Below are 15,217 nucleotides of genomic sequence, written 5' to 3'. Positions count from 1 at the left end.
GCCAAGGATGCCAAGGATAACCATAAGACCTTCTATGGCTACGTTAAAAACCTAAATGGCAATGCTCAGGTCTGTTCTGAGCGAGTACAAAATGAAACAAAATACACTGACCCTTCTGACATTGCCAACATCTTGGCTGACAGGTTCAGTGCAAATCCCCCCCCCCCCAACCACCTACAGGGCCTATTACCATTCTAGGGGATTGTGTAAGTCCAATTATTACTGATATGTTGGTTAACAAGGCTCTATCTAAAGCTAAAAACACTGCCTCCATGGGACCAGATGGTGTCCCAGGCTGTGTCATACTCGATCTCCAAAAGAAATTAACCCCGCATCTTATTACCCTGTTCAGTCTCAGCCTCTCCACAGGATATGTGCCCATAGAATGGCGCACGGCAGTGGTGGTCCCACTACACAAGGGTGGGGCCACAGCTGACCCTGGGAACTACCGACCAATAAGCCTGACCAGTCTGATCTGTAAGGCTATAGAGCGAATCATTATGGAACTCATAAATGGAGAGATTGGGAACCTCCAGTCGCTGGACCCCACACAGTTCGGCTTCATCAAGGACAGATCATGCCTCATGAACCTGGTGGATTTCTTTGAGACAGTTACTCAGGCTATAGATAAGGGAAAGGAGGTACACACGGCTTACCTTGACCTTGCTAAAGCATTTGACACCATTCCCCATTCAGGTATTATTGATAAGCTCACCAGCCTGGGCATAAACCCTTACGTCACAAGATGGATCGCAAACTGGCTCTCAGACAGATCCCATAAAGTAAGAGTAGTGGGATCTATGTCCAAATCCAGACCAGTAACGAGTGGTGTGCCTCAGGGCTCTGTCCTGGGGCCCCTCCTGTTTGGCATATACTTCTCAGAAGTACAGGCAAGCACGGAAGGGCTGTGGCTGACTAAGTTTATGGACGACTGCAAACTGGGTGCTATAATAGAGTCTCCAGCCGACATGGAGATCCTCCAGAAGGGCCTAAATGAGACTGATGCATGGTGTCAAAGCCATGGTCTCAAGCTAAATGCAAAAAATGCGTAGTAATCCCCTTTGGAAAAAACAGATTACCCGCAAACTACAACATAGGAGGTAATCCCCTGAAATCTGAAGAAGAAATAAGGGATCTAGGGACCCAAGTAGATAGTCAGCTTTCCTTTGATAACCATGTTGCCAAAGTGGTTAGAAAATCCTTCTATGTGACCCATCTGATCACGAAAGGGTTCGCATCAAGATCTAAGGATGTAATGGTGCCCCTCTACTCTTCCCTCATCAGACTCATTATGGAGTACAATGCACCAGTTGGAATGTACCTGGCTAGACATCTCCAGCAGCTGGAGAGACCACAAAGGTACCTAACCAAGAGGATTACTGGCCTCAAACAGTTGCCCTATGCGGCACGATTGAAAAAGCTAAGACTGTGCTCTGTTGCATACCGCTTTCTCAGAGGCGATCTCTGTCTAACGTACAGAGCCATGTCCAACCCAGAATTGTTGAACATGCTCCATCTTAGCAAAACCAAATCTACTCGAGCTACACGCTCTAGGGATATAAACCTCAACCCAACAATGAATAGAACATGCTGGAGGGATAGATTCCCTTCGCAGAGACTTCCCTTACTATGGAACAGGGTCCCAATCTACATAAGACAGAGACCCTCGCTATCACTCTTCAAGAGGAACCTTGATGAGTGGATGGGTAACAGAAAGTTCACACCAGGGGATCACACCAACAGCACTACTAGATAGGGGCCAAGGGTACTAGCTGCTAGTACAAGGGTCTAGGGGAACTACTAAAGGGGCGGTAAATACTGCACAATGTGGCTGGGCTAATATATGCCTTCGGGCAGATAGCCCAGTACCAACTTATGAACCTATAAATCTGGCAAATTTGGCAGTCCATTTAACCTATTGTACTACAATTTTCACTCCAGTTTTGAAAGCAAAACTTTATGTTATTAGTGACACAATTTTCTTCATGTCAGAATATCAGCATGTTTAGCACTTACTGGATCCACAAATGTGATTCCAAAAATGTCGTATGCCAGGAACAGCAGCTCCTTCTCCCGAAGGGAATGTCTGATGTATGTCTGAATTCTCTGTAAGAAAATCAAAAAATGTTACTGAGACAGAATATTCAGTATTAAGAATGCCAAAAGTTAAACTGCAATGTGTATTACCCCATATATTTAACCACACTTCTAAATTCACCTTTTATGTTAATGTAACAAGTTGATTGGAGATTTTTACCTTGGCAGAGTTTCATCTGAAAATTCACCTTTTATGTTAATGTAACAAGTTGATTGGAGATTTTTACCTTGGCATAGTTTCATCTGGTTCAGCTTCTGCCCTTAATCAGCTGGTGATCCATTTCTGCTGAACAGTTTTCATTGCCTCCAAGCTCTATTTGCCAGTGGTTCTCCCATACTGAAAACTGGCAAGAATGAGCATAAGAATGGAAAACAATTGTACAAGACACTCACCACACCTCTAATCTTCAAGAATAGTTCTTGTATCATATATTCCTTCAGTCTTCCACTTAAATTGCCATCCATCCAGCATCATCTGATCCTCCCATTTATCCATCCATGCATCCCTGCAAGACAACTCTGACTTCTGTAGAGATTGCATGAACAGCTGCTATTATCCACAGTAGGCAAGTAAGGAATGAAAGTAGATTGCCAAGCCTCTCTTTCATATCAAATTCACACTACATGCACACCCATGGACAACTTAGGGTCATCAATCCACCTACCAAGTGTTTGGGATGTGGAAAGAAACAGGTGCAGCCAAAGAAAAAACATACAAACACCACATCTAGGGAAAATTAAGGTTCGTTAATCCACCTACGTATGTCTTTGTGATGTGGGAAGAAATAGAAGCACCTACAGAAAACCCACAAAAAAACAAGAGAACATGCAGACTATACAAAGATGGCAATCAGACAACCTTTTGCTATTCCACAACAAACAATGACATCCATTGCGCCAGTCCCATAATCCTCCCATTCTATATAAAAATGGGGCTTTCTAAAGTTTCATCCACAGCTTGAGAAAAGCAGAATGTTGTTGTTGTTGAGTCTTTTGGCTTTTCCCAGTTAGGGGTCGCCACAGTGGAACTCCGGTCTGCTAATGATTGGCAGTAGATTTTTACGTGCCGAGTTGCCAGCCCTGACGCACAACCTTCAATGAAGGTACGCCCATTCACGCATGTCTCTATACAGAAGACGCTCTAGCTGAGAATCGAACAGGACATCGTCTTACTGTGAGGCGACAATGCTTTAGAATCCTTTTTCCAGCACTAAGAAGAACCCACATTCAGATAAATGTTACCCAGACAGCTTCTTCTTACTGAGCTAAGAGACACTGAGTTAGGAATAATATTACCTGCTGTAGCAACCACTCCTGAAGATACAGTATTATGAAAAGTACCTCATACAACTTTGTATCTGCTTTGCAACTCATCTTGACATAAATCATAGGAGAAAGTAACACACAAAACAGAGTGGAGTTTTTGGAATGCTGCGGTGGTACGGCGGTAGCATTGTTACCTCACAGCAAGAGGTTCTCCCGTTCGATTCTCAGCTGGGCTTGGAGGTACCTTCTGTGTGGAGTCTGCATGTCCCCCCCGTGGTTGGGTAGCGTTCGAAAGACATGCGTGCATAAATGGGCATGCCTTCGTTGAAGGTTGAGCATCGAGCTGGCATCTCGGCGTTTCGTAAAAATCTACTGCCAATCATTAGCGGACTGGAGTTCCGCTGTGGCGACCCCTTACTGGGAAAAGCTGAAAGACAAACAACAACATCAACTATAGAATACACTAATTAAGCTTCAACAACAACAGGCTGTTCCTAGAGATCACAATCTGATCATACCAAACAGAGAAAAAAGAAAGAAAATAAGGATGAAAGAGAAGACTGAAGCAGGCTACATCTGTAAAATGTCCTTTTGTGGTTCCACTACAGTTCATTTGGACTTGCAGTGGCTGTTTGGTTTACAGCTGTAAAATACTTGTAAATGAAAGTTAGGTATAGTTTTCATAACATCAGAGCTGTGTGTAAAGCTCTAGTTTGCAGAACATGTATGACTTACACAATAGCAGTTAGGCTTTCTTGGTGCTTAGAACTTTCCCAGGCTGCTCATCCCCACCCCCCTCCCCGATCAGCCTGTGCCTAGCCTCCTCTCATCTCTCCAGTTCTGTGACATAAAACCTCATAAAGAAGAGCAAGACAGGGAGAAAGAAACATGTCTGGACCGTTACCTGCAGCTGTAATTCTATTCAAAGAACTATACTTACAGTAAAAAATACTTAATAATGTTCTGGCTGCAGGGCACACAGGACAGAGTTTTCAGCTATACCTTCTATGTGGGTGTCTCATGGGAAAATGCCCTGATCACTATGGATCTGAATGAAGGTCCTGATATAGAAGTCACATCCAATCTGTAATGCTTTGTATTTGTGTGTGTGTGTGTGTGTGTGTGTGTGTGTGTGTATATATATATATATATATATATATATATATATATATATATATACATATATATATCTATATCTATATCTATATATATATATATATATATATATACATACAGTGTATATATAATGTGTGTGTGTGTTTGGTATAAACTCTTTAAGCTACACATAACATCTGAAAGCTCTGTCACTCTGTTTAGTTTCTTATTGACTTCTCCATGGTGATTTCTGCCTGGCATACAAGATAGCAAATATCTCTGAGCTGCTTGAACCCCCCATGTTCATAAAACTGTAGAGATCACAGACATACCTCTCAACCTCTTAGAGCAAGAAATATGGACAAATCCATTAATAAAAGCGGGACAAATGCCCCAAAATATGGACAGTTTTTTTAAATATTACTCTTATAAACTTAGAAAGTTGATAGAATAGCAGGTTTTGCATTGGCATGAATTTTCTGAAGGGTATGAAGTCTGAAACTCAAATGTCTGTCATTATTTTCTAACTTCAGTTTTTAATGATTTGCCAGTAATTTGTTAGAAAAACACAATTTTATGAAAAATGGACCAAAAATATGAGGCAAAAATCTGGGCATTCTGCAAAAATCTGTACAGTTGAGAGATATGAAATACCAGTTCTAAGGCTAAGACTGCACCATAGTATAAACAGTAACTACTGATGAAACAGACATCTCTCCCATGGCTCCCCTATGTTTGGAATAAACTTCTGTTCCATATCAGTCAAAACATTTATCTTGATCTCTTTAAATCTAATTTAGATTACTGGATGGATAATCATGAATTCATCTCAAATCAGGTCCCTCAGCCCCCTGTAGACAGGAGTAGTAAATAAAAGTGCAGTTTTGTACCTACCATAAATGTAGATGTTCGAGTGTACACCCTGCTGCAGTCATCACCTGGGGTTATTCTGCCGTCAAGCGGTCCCGCAGTCGGCCGGAATTCCAAAGTCTTGGTCCGGCGTTGGTTGCTGTCGCTTCTTCCCTGACATCAGTGCGCCAGGGGTATATATAATGCCTCCAACGCCATTTTCTTCAGTTTTTCTTGCCCCAGATGTCAGGTGCCCCCAAAAAGGTGATCAGTAATTAGTACCAAATTAAGTAATTTTTGCACAAACACAAAATCCCTCCAGCTATAAGAAAATACATCAGGACGGTATTGTAGAGATTTAGTCAGTTAGAACAGAGGGGACGGAGGGAGGGTAACCTGGACTGCAGCAGGGTGTACACTCAAACATCTACATTTATGGTAGGTACAAAACTGTACCATGTTCATCATGTTACCCTGCTGCAGTCATCACACTTGGGTAGAATCCCAAAGCTAAGGATGGGTGGAGGAGTTATAGAGGGTTAGAGGAGGCTAGAAGGCCCTGCAGAACTGCAGTGGCAAAGCCAGCTCTAGTCTTAGAGTAAAGTGGTAAGTGATAGTGTTTGGTAAAGGTGTGCATTGAACTCCAAGTTGCAGCTTCCAAAATCTCCTTGGTTGGAACCCCCCTGAGGAAGGCTGTAGATGTAGCTGTTGCCCTGGTAGAGTGGGGCCTAATGGTAGCAGGAACTGGTTTTCCATGATGGGTATAGCAGAAACGAATGCAATGTCCTATCCATTTGGAAATGGTTTGTTTTGATATAGGCTTCCCTTGTGAAGCTGTAGCATAGGATACAAAGAGCTGGTCAGAGTTTCTGAAAACCTTAGTTTTATCCAAGAAGTAATGAAGCTGCCTGTGAATGTCCAAGGAATGCAGGAGTCTTTCTCCTTTGTTCTGTGGATTTGGGAAGAAGGTGGGTAAGTGGATGGTTTGATTTAAAGCCACACTGGAAACCACCTTAGGCATGAAGGAAGGATTAGTTTGTAGAGAAACTCTGTCTTGATGGAAAATGAGGAAAGGTTCCACTGCCATTAGTGCCTGCAGCTCCGAGACTCTTCTAGCTGAAGTTATTGCTAGCAGCAGGGCAGTCTTCCATGATAGAAACTGTAGATCTGCAGAGAAAGCTGGTTCAAAGGGAGGTAGCGTAAGTTTTTCCAGAACAGAATTGAGGTCCCATGTTGGTGTAGGTGCTCTCCTGGGGGGCCTAATGTTTTTAGCCCCTCTGAGGAACTGTCTTAGAAGTGGATGCGAAAATAAGGGTGGATCTGTGTTGTAGTGGGCTGAAATAGCTGATGCATGGATTTTAATGGAAGAAAAAGAAAGTCCTTTGTGCAACATCTCAGTTAAGTACTGTAGAATCTGAGGCATGTGAGGCTGAAGTGTGCTTTGGTCTTTTGCTTGGTTCCAGGCACAAAACCTTTTCCATTTGTCCAAATAGGCCTTCCTGGTGCTGGGCCTCCTAGCTTCCAGAATAACATCCATAACTGCTTGGGAAAGAGGATCTGGCTGGATGCTTAGGTGATTTGCCATGCAGCCAGATTTAAGGTTTTGAGCTGGCTGTGAAGAACCTGATTGTTTTGCTGTGTGAGCAAATGGGCAATTTGTGGTAAAATCCAAGGTGGGCCCTGGGCCATATTCCTCAATAGTGGGCACCAGTGCTGGCGTGGCCAGTCTGGGGCTATGAGTATCAGTCGTGGTCTCTCCTTTCTGACTTTCAAAAGCACCTTTGTGAGGAGAGGCAATGGAGGGAAGGCATATACTGTCAGGTTTTTCCAACTGAATGAGAGTGCGTCCACTTTCCAAGCTTGATGGTGCAGTGTCCTTGTACAAAATTTTGTTAGTTGATAGTTTTGAGGACTGGCAAACAGGTCTATGTCTGGAAGGCCCCATTTTTGAGTTATCATTGCAAATACTTGTGGATCCAGTTTCCACTCGTGGGGATCCATGATGTTTCTGCTGAGGTTGTCTGCCAATGTGTTCTTTTTTCCTGGCAGGAATTGAGCTTGTAAATGAACTTGGTAAGCCAGAGCTGTGTTCCCCAAGGTCATTGCTTGCCTGCATAGAGGGTAGGAGTGTGTACCCCTTGTTTGTTTATGTACCACATTACTGTGGTGTTGTCCGTCCTTATTGTAAGTTGTCCTGGATGTAATACATTCTTGAAGGCTGTCAGAGCATTCTGTACAGCTAGCATCTCTTTTTGATTGATGTGCAGATTCATTTGATCTGCAGTCCATACGCCTTGAACGCACTGTCCTGCCATGTGTGCCCCCCAGGCGTAGTCAGATGCATCTGTTGTCATAGTTTGCCTGGCTGGGGGCAAGGTGAAAGGCTGACCCTTGTTGAGGTGACATGCCTGTGACCACCATAGAAACTCCTGTTGTAGGCAGGGAATGAGGGATATCATTGTGTCCAAGCTGTGGCTGTGTTGAGACCATACGCTTTTTAGGTATCACTGTAATTTCCTCATATGCAGCTTTGCAAATGGTATTAGTAGTATGCAAGATGCCATGAAGCCCAAGGCCTGCAGATTTTTTCTTGCAGGTAGTTGGGTCTTTGTTGCCATTGTTTTGAAGTATTGAGTCAGTTGTAGTTGTTTGTCTGGCGTCAGATAAGCCTTCTGGGCCATTGTATTCAAGCTGGCACCCAGGAATGTCATATTTTGTGAGGGTACTAGTTTTGATTTCTTTTTGTTTACTGTGTACCCCACGCAACTTAGATGATTAATGACCTTCAAAATATCACTCAAAAAGCTTTCATAGCAGCCGAAAACTGGTTCCAACAACATTGCCTCTTACTGAATCCAAAAAAGACTAAACTATTACTATTCGCTCCATCACATAAGTCATCCTCTCTCTCCTTCAATATATCCTCTAACAATGGCACCATAATATCCCCTGATCCTACAACCAAACTTCTTGGTGTCACAATAGACCACAACCTCAACTTTGATTCCCATGTTAGCTTAACTATCAAGTCAGTCAATAGAAAACTTGGATCTCTCTACAGAATTAAAGCCTTCCTCACTCCCTCAGCCAGAATTACTTTAGCACAGACCCATCTACTCTCTACCCTATTTTATGCCTCTCCAATCTATACAAACCTAACAAAAGTAACCTCAACAAACTAGCAACAGCTTACCATAACATAGCCAGATTTGCAACAGGAGCCCCATTTGCACTCCACCATTGCTCTAATCTCAAACAGCTAGGCTGGCTAGAATTACAAAATCATATACGACTTCTGCAACTGACCATTACCCACAAAATCTTTCATCAACCCACTAATATCACTATACTCTGTTCCCTTATTACCCCATATAAAAACATCTCTTCCCTACGCTCTGCTACCAAACTACTAGCTGCCTCCAACAAATCCAATAACAAAGCTGGGGATAGTCTGTTCTCCAACTGGACTGCGCCCATCTGGAACAAACTTCCAAGTGAACTTATGTCTACTACCTCTCTACCAACTTTCAAGAAGCATTTAAAATCATGGCTTTATTCCCAGTGGCTCTGCCCATGTTCTAACCCTGACTAATCCTAGTTGGTTCCATGCCTTTTCCTCTCTCCTGCCAGCTATAACAAGATATTCTCTTACTGTTTCTTTACTTCTCTTTTAATCTTGGATTCTCAATACCACTACGATGGATGGATGTTTAAAAAAAAAAAATCTAATGTACTTTTTCCTGTTGATGCTACTAGTCATTTTAGACTTTTATGAAAATGTTATGTACTAGAGTCTGTCTTTAAATACACCCTCTGTACAACTATGTTTGTAAAATTATGTCTTACTGTGGAGCTTTTCTCCCCGGGCCTCTACTGAAAATGGACATTAATCCAGCTAGACTAGCCCAGTCAACAAATGTAAAATAAATAAATAAAAATAAAATGTTTTACAAAAGCCAGATGTTGTAAGAGGATGTCCTTGCTTTCTGCTTAGATGAGGCAGTCGTCCAGGTATGGGTATATTTGAATTCCTCTTTGTCTGCAGTATGCAATTACTGGTGCCAGGCATTTTGTGAAGACCCTGGGCACAGTAGATAAGCCAAAGGGCAGTGCAGAGAATTGGTAATGGGTTAAACCTGCAATGAAACGGAGGTATCTTCTGCAGCTTTGTCTGATAGGGACATGCAGGTATGCCTCCTTGAGGTCCAACATTACTAGCCATGCTTTCTTGCCCAACATGGGAAGAAGCTGCTGTAGTGTTAGCATCTGGAATTTGGGTACTTGTAAGAAGGTGTTTAGAATTGAAAGGTCCAGAATTGGTCTCCAGGCATTGTCCTTTCTGGGAACTAGAAAGAGTCTTGAGTAAAATCCTTGGCCTTGCTCTCGAGTAGGTACCAGTTGAATGGCTCTCATGTCCATGAGAGCTGTAATTTGTTTTTGTGCCTCTGCCCATTGATTTTGTGGCAGGTTTGGCATTCCTCTTTTCATTGGCAAGGTGTGAAAATGGAATCTGTATCCTCGTGAAATTATGTGTAGGACCCATGTGTCCTTTGTGACAATGTGCCAGTTGTCTGAAAAAAGTGCGAGTTTTCCTCCCAAGGGGGCTGCCAAGAGAGTGTTGCTTGGCCAGATGAGGTGCAAGTCATTGAGTTTGCCTTCTGGTAGTTTGGGAACTGTCTTCTACTCCCTTCTGTGTTGCAGTGCCCCATTGTCGAGGTTTGAACTGGGCTTGTGGTTGTCCTCTGCCTCTTGGACATCTGTATTTACCCCTCTGTGGTTAGTCAGTAGCTGGAAAGGACCAATTTTTTGTTGGCCAATTTCTGCTGAAACGAGGGGGTTGTACCTGTAGGAAATCTTTGACTGTCTGCATAGATTTTGCCTTATCCTCCATCTTCTTTAAGACTTCTTCTGCTTTAACTCCAAAAAGAACATCCTGCTGTAAGGGAGCATCTAGAAGCTTTGCTTTAACATGATCAGGCAGAGTTTGTTCCTTTAACCAAGCATGCCTACGTATAACAGAACCAGTGACAGTTGCTCTGCAGGAAGCCTCCAAAGAATCAAACCCACATTGTAAAGTATGTTTGCCCACCTGTTCAGTTGCATGCAACAGATCCTGCATTTCCTTTAATTCAGACTGTTGAGGGAGTGTGCTCATTTTTTGTCTTAACTGAGACATTAGAAATTGTTGATATTTTAGCATGTGAAATTGGCAATTTAGTGCCCTCATAGCTAGAGTGGCTGAAGTGTAAACCTTTTTCCCCCACCTGTCTAGTGCTCTGAAGTCCCTTTCAGAGGGTACAGGATTTTTAGCCATAGAAGCCTTAGCCCCTTTAGGACCCTAGGAGATAGTCTCTGGATCAGCAACAGGGCTTTTATAAAGAAATTTGTGGGAAGCAGGCACTCTATAGTATCTGTCAGGTTTGGCTGGAGCAGGAGGCAGAGAGTCTGGGTTCAAACTGGATTCTTAGTAAACATCATCCACAATGTCTCTCTGAGCCTTTTCTTTGAGTCAGAGTAGTCCTGACCTTCCCAGTGAAAATGTTCCCTCATAGTGTGTAAAGTTTCCCCAAAGGAGTAGTCTTCAGGAGGAGAAGCTGAGGGAATAGAATCCTCAGCATCAGAATCTTCATAAGGGGAGAAGGAGTAATCTTGGTCCTCAGAGGAGCCTGAGGAAATAGACACTTGTTCAGAGGAGGCATAATCTTCCTCTTGCCTAGGCCTTTTGTCGGGTGGGGGTTGGGAACCCCTGATTAAAGAGAGCAAGTCTTCAGCCATTTTGAGCATCTGTTTCTTAGGCATGGGGCCTTGAACTGGAGACTGATGTGCAGTCTTTTTAGGTTTAATAGGAGTCTTGGTCTTACGATACGTTTTAAAGGTTAGCGTCGTCAGTCTGAAGACGCCTTCAGAAACTGAAGGAGTTTCTGTAGCACCGACATCTTTTTCAGCAGTGTCGCCAGTAGGGGCTAGACAAAATGGCTGCGTCGGCCTAGTACTCTCCGCCAAAAGCTCTGAAGCGGTCTCGGGTTCCACATCTGCAGTAGTTAGGGTCTGCGTCGGTGCCTCACTGAAGACCGGTGAACCGGAGACCGGACCAGCCGAGGCCTCAGAGTCTGGCTTGGGTCTAGGCTGCCTGTCCTTATCCTTGCGTTTTTTGTGCAGACCGGTAGTCGGTTGCTTTGACGGCATAGTGTAGTTAAATTTTCTACCGAGGTAGTGTCGTGCAAAATCAAAGCGTCTTTTTATAGTACGCTTATTAAACCTAGCACAAAAACGACAACCAGTGACATCGTGGTCTGAGCCTAGGCAAGGTATACAGTAAGAATGAAAATCCTTATGAGGTATTTGCTTCCCACAAGAAATACAATTGATAACTTTTTCTGACATCGGTCTGAGGCAAGAAAAGTTTCCCCACCGGGATACTTAGCTTTATTGAAGACTTTGGATCAGAAATTCGACTTTGAAAATCTCAGGCACTTGCGAACTGCTTCTGCTTCGGGCACCGCGCGGTAAGAAAGATTGAAGAAAATGGCGTTGGATGCATTATATATACCCCTGGTGCACTGACGTCAGGGAAGAAGCGACAGCAACCGACGCCTGACCAAGACTTTGGAATTCCGGCCAACTGCGGGACCGCCTGACGGCAGGATAACCCCAGGTGATGACTGCAGCAGGGTAACACGATGAACATCTGTAATGGCTAGATTCCTAATTACCTTGTCTTTCATTCACCTGATATTAGCCTGTGAGGCTATGAACCTGTTCACAGACAGTGTAGGTATTACATGGACAGAACAAAGTTTACACTAAAAGGTAATGGCTTTCTCTCTATCTCTTGCCAGATGTCACAAAGGCAAAACAAGTTGCAAGATGTCTTTTAAAATTGCTTCCAGGGTGAATCTTGTTTTAATGTTTTGTTATGAGAAACACAAAAAAAGCAAGAAAAGCTTCCCCTAAGGCACATTCAAACAAAAATGCCTCTGTGTGTAGTATATTCTTTTGTAACCCTTCCATGGACAACATGCCACTGCTACCTGGTCTGTATTTACCCATTTGGGCAAAGCCATACTGGTTAGAATTCTAGAACTGTACATTAACAATATCCTTATGTAAGAATTCCAGGATGATACCCTTTATTACTGTAAATATAAAGCTGGTGAGGCTAATTTGTCTATAGTTCACTGGGTCAGTGGTTAGGCCACCCTTGTGGAGGGGGACCACCACAACTGTTCTCCAGGCATCAGAAACATAACCAGTGGACAGGCTGAGGTGAATTAGACTTATAAGGAAGTCAGGAAAGCAGTGTTTCATACAAACAAGAAAACAGCCTAGCATGTTATGGTGACCAACTGAGCTAGTGTTCTTTGTTATGGAGAAGGCATCTAACACTTGCTCTTTGATAATAACAGGAGGATGCTGTCTTGATGTGGGAGGGAAGGCATGGAGGGGACAGGAGAAACATTTGAGCTAAGTTTGTCTGCAAGTATCTTCATAGTATCTTCCAGGTCTGAATGCACAGCTCCTTCAGTTATCAACACAGGGCAATGTTGGGTATTAGTACTGAGATTCCCGACATAACTGAATAGTCATCCATGAAGCAAACATTCATTTATGAAGCAAGCATCCTCCTTCGTCACAGTACTGGATAGTGAATAAAGACAAATGCAAAACCTGATTTAAGTTAGATTCAGTAGCTCATTTTGCATAATTGTAGGGTTGGCATGCAAACAGGCTACCTTCTTCGTGAAAGTAATGATATGGGGGATAAAATGCAACTTTAATATCCATGCAGATGAAGTAACAGCTTAGCTAACAAGTAAATGATTTTCAGTGCTAAGAATTTTAGCTATGAAGATGCAACAGCCTCAAAAAGGGAAAGTGTTAGTTTTGAGAACATGAAATACAAATTTTTCAGTCGTCAAGGATCTCATATTAGTGGTATAAGGTAAGAGAATTCCCTTGAAATGTCACCAAAACATGAGTGAGGCTGCACTTTGAAAAGCTTGACCAATGTGACATTCTACATGGCTTCTAAATGTATCATTGTATACAAGAGCAGCCTAGTGTCAAAATTCTTGATAAAAAGGTCAATGCCATGACAAATGAGACTACATTTAGGTCTGTTCCTCAATTGGTACATCTTTTGTGTTGCAAGATGTTGATCCAATGAAAATATGAATACTACTGTATCTGGGAAGTCACTGTCATGAGTTCTAAAGACAAAGGGAAAATACAGCTGTGTGACAAACTCACTATAGCAGAGCATGTCTGAATATAGATTTACTACTGCACAGGTACACAAGTAACAACAATTGTATGCAAATAGCTTAACAAGAAACAGTAGTCAATATTTATGCACACTAAAAGGAACTGAAAACACTGACATAATGACAGTTAACAGTGTAATGTACATGGAGATGAAGTAAAATATGCAAACAGTGTGGATGTACGTGTAAGTAAACTTACCATAAAAGTAGATGCTCTAATATACCTACCAGTGTTGCAGTAGCCTAAACTATTTGGGTTATATTCTTGCCTAGGATATGATCACCATCCAGCCTTCAAAGCTTTAGGGTAGCTTCCATGAGCTCAAACTGACATACAAAAAGGCAGTTTGGACACTAAAAGCTTCAGTTTTTCTTTTTTTTTGCCCAATAAGGGGAAGCTACAGCCTTGAAAGAAAAATGTTAGGAAAAGAACAACCAAACAAAAAAATAATGCAACTATACACACAAGAGTATACACATTCAAACCCTGGTAATACCTCTAAAATGACCAAACAAGGGGAGATGGAGGGAGGTGATGGCTACTGCAACAGTGCTCTATTACAACATCCACGGTAATACTGAGTTTACTTACACAACTGTACTATGTAGAAACTTTAGATCACTGTTGCAGTAGTCTAAGTTATATGGGTACATTGCCATAGCTGAAGAATAACTAGGAAGAAGAATCCAGAAGCCCCTAGAAAATGGTCTTAGAAAGTTAGATATGAACCTAAAAAAAATCCTCTTTGTAATATTTTGTGAATGTATGTCCAGAGGGTCATGCTGTATCCTATAGAATGCTTCTAAAATCTGCACTCTTTCTGGAAAGCCACAGAAGAAGCCAAAACCCTAGTAGAATTGGCCCAGACTCCACCTGGAATTGCTCATTATGGTGACTATAGCACAAAGAAATATCACAAGACAGCAATCTGGAAACTGGCTGCTTTGACATTTCTTGCTCTTTTTTTTTTTCTTACCTTCATTGATCAATTTTCCTGAAGGATTTTTGTTCTTTCCAAGTAGTATCTGAGCTGCCTGTGGACATCCAGAGTATGTATATTCTTCCTCCCTTGTTTTTAGGTTCTGGAAAGAATACAGGGAGTTTCATAGTCCAGCTTATGGGTAAACTCTGAAACCATTTTAGGCATTAAAGAAGGATTAGTTTTCAAATAAACCCTGTCCTTTTGGAAAATGAGGTGGAATAGATGCACCATAACAGCTTGTAACTCAGACACTCTTTTCTGAGCAATAAGCAGCACAGTTTTTTATGTTAAGAATCTTGGGTCAGCCTAATTAGCTGGCTTAAATTCAAGAAGTGTTAGTTTTTCAAGGACAAAATTAAGATTCCAAGGAGGAGCCACCAGTTCCCCAGGTGGATGAATATGTAAACCCCTTTTGAAAAAAAAACTGCTTGAGTTAAGGACTGGAAGAAAAGGGGATCTAAGGGCAGACAAGCAGAAATGGCCAAAAGATGAATCTTGATGGAACAGTAAGAAAGGCCTGGCATTAAAAACTCACACAAACCATAGGCAGCCAGGACATGAAATGGTCCTGGTTCTTAGAATGGCACTAAGTAAAAAATCTTTTCCACTTGCACAAGTATGATTTATGAAGCTTGAAGAGTCAGACTGAGCTGAACTGCTATC

General features: G+C 42.3%; 1 protein-coding gene across 1 annotated transcript in view; it reads right to left on the bottom strand.

Annotated features, from left to right (window-relative positions):
• Positions 1–15,217, bottom strand: part of P3H1 (prolyl 3-hydroxylase 1) — a 798,122-nt gene that overhangs the window by 576,375 nt on the left and 206,530 nt on the right. The window contains exon 6 of the mRNA XM_044061892.1: positions 2,017–2,106. Coding sequence (XP_043917827.1) covers positions 2,017–2,106 — 90 coding nt within the window. The remainder of the gene's footprint in view (positions 1–2,016; positions 2,107–15,217) is intronic.

This window comes from Protopterus annectens, chromosome 2.part0, assembly GCF_019279795.1.
Source record: "Protopterus annectens isolate FY-2018-M chromosome 2.part0, PAN1.0, whole genome shotgun sequence".
Classification (NCBI taxonomy): domain Eukaryota; kingdom Metazoa; phylum Chordata; order Ceratodontiformes; family Protopteridae; genus Protopterus; species Protopterus annectens.
The sequence above is the reverse complement of the archived record's forward strand: the minus strand, read 5'-3'. Positions and strand labels throughout refer to the sequence as shown.